Genomic DNA, 8,932 nt, shown 5'->3' with positions numbered 1-8,932 from the left:
ACCAGTAATTTTAAATTTTGTTCCCGTTTTAAGCACAGCAACTCAGTAAGCGTAAGTGAGGTTAACAGTACAGCTGCGAGACTTTAAGACGCTGGTGGCAGCAGCCATATTAGTTTCTCTCACACCACTGCGCGTGCTCAGAACTATGCACGCATGCTCAAACTGGTAAAAAGGGACAGGTACGTTTGGCGCCACCAAGCATTTTAAAGTATCCCATTACTTCGGCATTACTGTATTAGCCTGTGAGTTCATACCTGATTGCCCTTGAAGAAGTAGACGTTGCCGTCTCTCTTGTCGTAGTAGGCCGTGTCGATGTTGTCTGGGATACGAGGGAAGCCCGGCTTGGCCGGCCAACCCTGGGCGATCGACCTGCCGAAAGTGCCGTCCGGATTGGCCATCACGGCACGAGTGGCACTATTGATTTGGTAGTACTTGTTGCCTGCAATGGCACACGATTGTTTTGCTGATCGATTAGCCTGTCAACTACATCAATAAATGCAATGCTGACTAATTGTAGCAAAATGTAACGAGTGACGCGAAGGATCCTAGGGCATGACTTCGTACACACCAGTTCAGGCACATAGGTCATCTCATCTGGGGCAGATCGTGACCCTTTCGATTAAGCAAAGAAGGCTACCCCGGTTAAGAGTGAGAATCATTTCTGGCAAACACTGCACAGGGAAAGTGCCATTACAAGTAATAACTATGAAGTGAGCTTGCAACAGCGGTTTCGGAGTTAGTGCATCTTGATATAGGATGTGCCATAGAAATTCGAATGCCCTAATTGACACTGGTGTGTCTTTGCTTCGGCCGAGGACTCTAAGAAACATCCGTCAGCCAAATAGGAGCGACAATGGAGACCTACGTGGCACACTCTTAATAGCTATAGGTGGGAGTTTTGGGAGAGCATTTACCTTTGAAGAAGTACAGGTCGTCGGAGGAACTGGATCGGGACAGAATCTGTAGGGTGGCGTCGAGGTGGGTGGGCACGTTGGAGGCCCACATGTCGTGCACGGTGCGGGGGTCGCCCGTCTTCACCCGGTTGTTGGTGTTCTCGTAGACCCACAGGGCGTCACCCCGGAAAAAGAGAGAGTTGTACTTTTTCCTGTTACCCACCCAGCGCACCCAGTCCAGGATGGTGTCAAAGGAGCCCGCACAAACACCTGAAGGAGGGATCAGGGTAGAATTTGCAAAGGTTAAATACCAAATTCAAAGAGACAGGAACTGATCCACAACCCATCCAGAGTAGGATAAGGATGACCTCCCAAAACGCTCTCCTAAAAAGCCTTTGAATTAGTTTATAACACAGAAATTAAACAATGTTTTACTGTACTCTGCAATGTAGTTGGTCTTTCCAAAACATTATACTCAAGGCGTGAAGAGTATAATCTTGTTATCGGAGTCTCGCTCCTGGTTGGTTCGCTCTGAATGCCAGCGTTTATGAGTATCGGCAAAGCTGCACAAAAGTGGACTGCGCCCTGTCTAATTATATAACCCTCCCCCAAACAAAATAACCAATCATTCAATTACCGTGAATGGCCTGGGCTCTTGTCAGGCTCTCGTTGTCGATGGATACCCTGAAGTTGGAATCCGTGCTTTCGAAGGGGATGTAGACGGGGTACATGATGGACTGCTCGATGTCGCTGTGGAACAGGCCCAGCACGTGACCGATCTCGTGCACGGCTACTTTGATCAGGTTCTTGCCCTGATGGGAATTGTACGTCCACTGGACGTCGTCATTGAAGTGGATGGCCTCGTTGGTGGCTGTTCGTGTGGTTCGCGCCAACTCTCCGCTCGCGAACTGGAACGTGAAGTCACCGCTGTTGACTGCCGGAAGAAAAAGGAGTGGAACAAGACTGAGCTGTGAACTGAGATTTGATTGGTGGTATGAACAAAGTTTCAAAAATTGGAACGAGAATGTTGGAAATAAAGAACCTCAGATGGGCTGAGAAGCAATAAATACTGCTCAGTGTTTCAATTTAGACATGTTTAACATTCTGGTTATAATCACCATAATTTGCTTCCCGAAACGTACCGTGTTGCAAGGAGCCCTTCCCAAGAGAGGTAGAGGGGCCCCAGTTGTTATCTAGTCAATCCCAATTAAGCCAGGTCATAGAGACGTCATAAGTCAGGTCACAGCACAGGTCACTGTGCTGTGACTAAAGAATGTACTCACGTGAATTTAAGAATGAAATGTGAATGTTAACATGCAGGAGATCTCCCAACGGCATCTCGACGAATGTCACCGGTAACACCTCGGCCCACCTCCGAAAGGCTTGGTTCAGCTGGCTCCTCAAATCGTCTGCTGAGAAGTGCCGCGAGTAATAGTTGGAATCGATCTTCCAGCTTATACGGGATGAAGTGATAGCGGTACTACTGGTACTACTGTTGGTGTCATAGTAAGACAGTCTCTTGGTCCGCACCTTGGCGGCCGGGTTACCGACGTCGCCGGTACTTCTTTTGCTGCGAGGGAGGTCAGATTTGCTTAGATGTGGCGTCGTAGCTGTTGTGAGCGTCGTGACGGCACGGGCTGGACGGGTTGTCGTCGCAAGTTCTTCGTCCACCGCGGTCACTGAGTCAGTGACGACTTCTGAGATCGGCTCCTTTGTTTTAGGGGCGCCCGGTCTTTGAGGGCCTTCCGAAACGGCTTCGCCCACGCTCGGATTCGGCCGAAGTGTTTGTTGGAGCAGATCGGAAATGGATATGGGTTCCGAAGCCTTTGACGCCCCACCTTTCAGCGTGGCCTGAGTCCTGATCGCCCCTTTGGCAACGGGCGAAGAGACAGTCGACCCAACGCCCGTGACGGACCCCGTTGATTTGCTCAGGAGTGTCGTATCGATCATGCCGCTGTCGTTGTTGACGGCTGTGCTGGCGGTGCCCTTACCGCCAACCGACATGTCCAGCTTCCCCGTGGTCTCTGCCGCCCCGCCCTTCGTTGTAGCCTTCGGGTCGGTCTTGACGTCGAACTTACTCGCGTAGTCGGGAACGCCGCACCGGGGCTGCTGCATGAAGCGCAGCGTCTTCTCGTCGATAGAGCCCGTCACGTCCAGCTTGTATCTCCGCTGGAAGTTCTCGATGGCCTGCTCGAACTTGACCCGCTCTTCCTGGGCAAGGGAATCGTTCTTACTGGCCGTCTTTGGGGAAGACTTCTCCCCTGAGTTCATGGTCTCAGCACTTTTTCCGGACGGTGTCGCCGTGACGGCCCGACTGTCTTGCCAGGATGTCTTTGATCTATCTAAGAACTCCCACTTCCCCTTTGCAGGATTATAGATCGGCATGTATCCATAGTTTTGGAGAAATTTCTGCATAGATAAGGGCACAAGCATAGGAAAATGTAACAAAGGTTTTTAAATTGTGTCACATATTCCTTCAAGATTCTGAAATAATCCAACAGATCACCGCACATACTGCGAGCACTGAACATGAAAATGCTTAAATGATTTCAACGCAATTCATCAACAACCAAAGTATCAATGTACATGTGTTTAATTGACATTTTATTTGACATTAAAAAACAGAATAGGTCAAGTATTAGTGTATGATTTTGACCAAAATTAACTTTCAATTTTGAGAGGGGTGAGTAGTAAGTAGACGCTCGAAGTTGGGATCATTGTTTCTGTAGTTTACGTCGAGTTACATGTTTCCTGTGATTTTCACCGTCTTTTTCTGATCGCAAATGCACAATCGGTTTTCGAACAGGTGTTGTCAGAAGGCTGAGATGGGGGTATATTAGTAATGCAGGGGTTTCGTCCAAAATACAGCCGTATCATTCAAGGCCGGTGCTCACCATATTTTGGACGTCCTCGGAGTACAAATTTTTTCGTTTTTGGAAATTCGACAAACATGGCGGGGGGCGGGACAACAGATAACACCGCAGTTTTCTGCAAGCAAAATCTCATCATTTTCAGAGTATTATCTGAGGCAATGCACATGCGCGTTTGCAGTCCAAAAATGAGGGCACGCATAGAACTCCACTAGGTGAACGGCGCTGTGTATATACCCATGGAGCAAGTGTAAATGTGTACTTGGTGACAGGTGAGTTTGCATGGCAGTGATAGGCAGCTGTATAAAGACTCTAGTCACCCAGTGTGTTGGGCAAACATTGATGAGAGGAAAACCCTTCCGGTCTTTGATTCGGTCGATTCAAAAAGACGTCGGCCTTGTTACCGCATTGTTCCCTTTTTCTCGAGGCTCAGGGAAAAGGGTAAAGCCCGAGCCGAGCGATTGTACACTGTCGGAACCACAGGACCGAGCGTGATTAGGACTTTCATTATCGACGGCTAACCAAGCGTTTTGTATCCGGCAACATGACTTTCTCCCTTGCTTGTCAATCTTTCGGGTTGCCGTCCGGGAACGGGGAAAGCTTCACGATCTGTGTTCCGTGCTCACGACGTCCAACACATCATCTTTTAGACAATGCGATACAGGTTTGCTTATTCGTGGGAATGGTACTCTTTTTTTCTTAATGAAGATCACTAAGGTCGTCAACAGTGTGCAAGTTTGCCGACTTTGAGTAAGCTGCGGGGAGGTTCATAATTTTGCCATAAACGAAAGGCTGGTGCAAGCCTTCTGCCAAGAAAAAGTTGGTAACCGAGACCAATCCGTCCGAGTTTCGTATTTGCATTTCCTGTTTAAGCTGCCATCTCCACCACTGACTGGCTCATACATAAAACACTTCTTTGAACGTCTGGATTCAGTTAGATTTGGAACGAGTGGGTCACAATTTTTTTAAGAGTTTGACGAACGATTTTTGCGGTTGTTTATATCGCTTTCCAGTACAGAGGAATGATGTGTATACGTTATTAGTCCACAATTAAAAATGTGGGCATGGATATACATAAAAAAATAGGCTCTTTTGATCTGGGTTTATGAAAGGTTGTCGGTAACGTTGGAATAGTGAATAAAAACGTAATTGTGTGTTGAAAGAACAAAACGAACCAGGGTATGAACCAGAAGTGTCTTCCCATACAAGTGTGTTTAATACAATATGCAAAACGACACTGTTATAAGCATACATTCATCCATAGAATAAAAACAAACTATTCTCCCCTTATAAACGTCGGTTGACTATTGGTCTATGGGATCATAAAATTCATCCATTATTATAGATAAATGTAGGTTGGCCATATTGTATGCAGGTAACTTGAAACTTCGAGTTCTCGTACCTTTGCGTCGTAGTCTTGGACGGTTGCCGGTGGCAACGTGCTCTGTAGCTCCGTGGCTTCGTCGGGCTCCAGGAGCTCAGTGGTGGGGGAAGACGCGACAATCGACGGCAGCTCGGCTGAAGAAGGCGTTGCTGCCGTAGGCGGCACTGGAGTAGATGTGACGAGACCGAAACAACCCAGCAACACCGTACAGGCGATGAGAACCTTAGTGCTTCTGTGCTCGTGCATGCTTGTCGACGTTGGAGATACTTTGACACTCGCTGAAGTCAGCAGACGAAAGCAAATCTTCGAAACAACAGGTTGACTACAAATCTCGCTTGTGACGTTTCTTAGTTAAAAAAAAACAGTGCAAATAGTTTTGCAGTGCGTCTGCGCGGTACGTCGGCACGTTGAAAAACACACAAAATGAGATACGGATTCCAAAGGCTTCTGCTGTGGCTACTTCAGCTTCTTTCGAAGAGGTACCCCAACAAAAGTGTGGGTACTGTCAATGGAGCATGTGAGATACAAAGCGTAATGTACATTTGCGCTCTGTGAGATACCCTGTCATCTGATTCCACGTGGTCTGAAGACGGTGGCTTTCAGTCTGAGAAGAAAGTATCAGCGACTCGTCTGATCCTGCAAAAGATGTAAGGAGGGAATGAAATGCTTGGTCAGTCACTCAGCTCTCCTCCAGCTTTGCATTCGTCAAAGGAAAACAAGTTAAACGCGCAAAAACCCTTCTCGATGCGGGTAATCTGCTGTTTTGAGCGCGTCAAACAGAAGCGCGATGCGAGCTCCGCAGAAGTAACGCTGCTCTCTCACGGAGTTGACTTCGGATTCTGAACCAAAACAGAGAGTGGCGGTGGGTATTGTACTGAAGGGTTCTCGAAACATCCCTCCTGAAAGATCAATGCGCTATTGAGCTTTGAAGCCGACCCTGTGCTGGCCGGAGCGAGGTGCACTCTTCAAAAAAAAAAAAAAGATGGTCATTATCCCGTGGATAATACTACGTTAAACAGGGACACGTGGGAAACGCCTCCGAGAACTGCTGGGCATGATGATTGGTCTGAGCATGTGCAGATGGCTTCTTAGCCGTGCAGGTGGAATCGTGTGCCAATCGGCCTCGGCCAATCCAGCCCCCCCCAAAAAAGTAAGTGATTGCAGGATGCATGAATGGATCGGCAAATTAAAACGCCGCAGGGGGAAACAAACAGGGCCGGGAGAGGGGGGGGGAGAAAACAGACAGGAATCATCGCGTGAGTGCCAACACAAACAAAAATAAATAAACACTTGGCTAATTAGCGGCCAAATTGATGAGCCATGACGAGAACGAAGATATAAAGCGTGACATCCCTGGCCTGTACTAGATACCACTCACAGTCCTTTCTCTATGCTACTCTCAAGAGGAAGAAAAGTGTTCTTTAGACCGGCGGAAATAGGGTAGAGTTTGTATGTCAGATCTCTCTTTTAAAATGGGCTCGAGATGGCAGCTTGATGGGGCTTGTCAATCACGAAGACACCGCGGGCCGGTGTTCAGGGTGGGTCTCGAGCTCGACGTGGTTAAGTCATCTTGGGTATAATGCAGGGATCAGTTCTCCGTGAAGGAAGCAAGCTGTGCACCCCAACCCGAGTGATGGATCTTACCTTTAATTATGAACAATCTCACCAAACTCACGACAAAAAGCCGGTTGTTATCAAAGTGCAAACAGATATTTGTAAAGCAGTGATTATGAATGAAAATAATACCAAATCGTAAAGTATGCTGTAAATTTGGACACAGACCATCAAAATGTGTAGAGAGTGCAGTAGTTTTTTGTCGGTATTTCCCTCATGTACACCTTCGTGTAATTTGTAACAAGTTTAAAGACAAAAGCAAAAATACCGACACGATCTTTTTCTCCCGAGAGAGATTCAGGTTTTAACTGCGCTTACGCAACGCATGAACACGTGCAGAGAAGCCACTGAAATGTTTGGAACGGAGCGCAAAGGCACTTTCGGAATGTCCACTAGGTCATGACGAAACTATGTTCAAGCAGATTAACCAAATCGAGGCATTCGTTTTTTTTATTTCCTAAGCAACGCCATGATTTGGGGAGGGAAAATGAAACGACCCCAAACGTCCTTCACCAATTAAAACATACATTGTCGACATATTAGTCACTGGTGGAGAAAAAAACCCTGCGAAATGCATCGGTAGCGATGGTTGCGTTGTAAAAATATTTACACACATGCAACATGTCGTAAAAAGGACCGATATAAGCTCTTGGACCCGTCTACCAAAATTTTAAATTGCAGACGTATCATTATAATAAGCGCTTTTTCTAATTCACCCACACGAGACGTCTCCAAAAGGTAATCTCCCCTTCGTCACTTTCCATAGCTACACAAGCCAGTGTGTGACTGTGACAGCGCCAAGCACGCTAAGCCGCTGTGCAAGCACTTAGCCACCGATATCGTCACAAGCCCAAACAGCAGTTTGCCAACAAGTCATCCACAAAGGTAGCCAAACATTACCCGGACCATATAACAAGCCCCCGTCCCGTTGTTTGCTCGACTTAGAGCAGGAATGGTACATATTTTGGGGGCAACTGCAAATATGCGAGGGGGTGTTATTTGGGTGAGACCGAGTCCAACAGAAGTCCAGGTGGGGTTGGTGAGTCCACGCCAGCACGTGTCGTAAAAGAAGAAAAAAAAACCGGAACAGATCCACTCAAGATGACCCTTGACATTCCTTTGAGTGACGTGTTTGATGCCATCTTTGCAAAATCACCAATTTTCTTAGAGGGCGCGTCTGATATTGACCATATTTCAACCTCACTTGATCACCACCAAAAAACTTCAATTATTGAACTGTGACAAAATCTTTTACTATAATATCCGCTCTCGTAAAAAAAATTAGTTGCCCTGAATAAGATCACCTTCCTTAAAAGTCGAATAAAATGGGAGCACCACCGGTTAACCTCTGCAGCGTCTGCAAGCCAACAACTTTGTCACATTGGTGAGGATCACTTGCATACCAACTTTCAATTTACTCTTTTCCTCACCAAAGTGCCCCACCCTATAGCCTTTTCCCTTGGCAGGTTCGCGTGACAAGAGTCCAGTTGCCTGCTTCGTCCTCCATTAATAATTCAAAGCCAAGCCGCCAAGACGCCAGTGTGCAGGGCTTTGAAGGGCCGGCGAAATATCGACTCATTGGGCTTCCAATCATCTAAAACACACACTACCTCTCGGGATTAAGGGGAAGAAAACGCATAAATGCCACTGAATGTGGCATAATGGTAACTTTGAATCTGATGGTTCTACTCTCAAAAACGGCGACGCATCAATGGTTCCCCCTAAAATAATGTCAATTTTGAAGAATTGCAACGTCATTCTAGGTCGTCTGCGAATGAGAAATATTGATCCGGAGGCTACCCTAGTTACGGGACGCGAAGGCAAGGACATTTCTTGCACATTGCGCCTGATTGCCGATTATTGGGCTTTATCACATTCTGAAGCAATTAAGGGGACCAGTACCGGGGCAGAGGCCCCCGTTTTGGTTACAAAGTTTCGCGGCCAAACAACATGCTGGTACTTTTGTTGGGCCAACAATGCCGCGGTGTCTTGGTGGTTTTCACCGGCTCAGTCTGTCTCAAGCTTGCCGGAAAATCGCAGGGGCCTTGTCGGCATACGCAGCGGACACAGAAACCACTCAACCGACGGGAGATTGCCCGGACAAAACAAACGGGTTCGGTTTGAACGTAAAAGTCGGAAGCAGACCACAGGCATACAAAGTGTAAAAAAAA

The 8,932-nt window shown here is 47.2% G+C and overlaps 1 protein-coding gene across 1 annotated transcript in view; it reads right to left on the bottom strand.

Moving 5' to 3' along the window:
- Positions 1–248: 248 nt before the first annotated feature.
- Positions 249–8,932, bottom strand: part of LOC110973773 (uncharacterized) — a 54,857-nt gene continuing 46,173 nt past the window's right edge. Inside the window, exons 4-8 of the mRNA XM_087144946.1 lie at positions 5,166–5,783; positions 2,177–3,302; positions 1,531–1,827; positions 915–1,163; positions 249–439 (exon numbers count right to left, since the gene is read on the bottom strand). Of these exons, the coding sequence (XP_087001072.1) occupies positions 249–439; positions 915–1,163; positions 1,531–1,827; positions 2,177–3,302; positions 5,166–5,393 (2,091 nt within the window). The 5' untranslated portion in view covers positions 5,394–5,783. The remainder of the gene's footprint in view (positions 440–914; positions 1,164–1,530; positions 1,828–2,176; positions 3,303–5,165; positions 5,784–8,932) is intronic.

Source organism: Acanthaster planci, linkage group LG13, assembly GCF_054643075.1.
Source record: "Acanthaster planci isolate LZ-2023a linkage group LG13, COTS_SCS, whole genome shotgun sequence".
In the NCBI taxonomy this organism is placed as follows: domain Eukaryota; kingdom Metazoa; phylum Echinodermata; class Asteroidea; order Valvatida; family Acanthasteridae; genus Acanthaster; species Acanthaster planci.
Note: the sequence above shows the minus strand (reverse complement) of the source record. Positions and strands in the feature narration are given on the sequence as shown.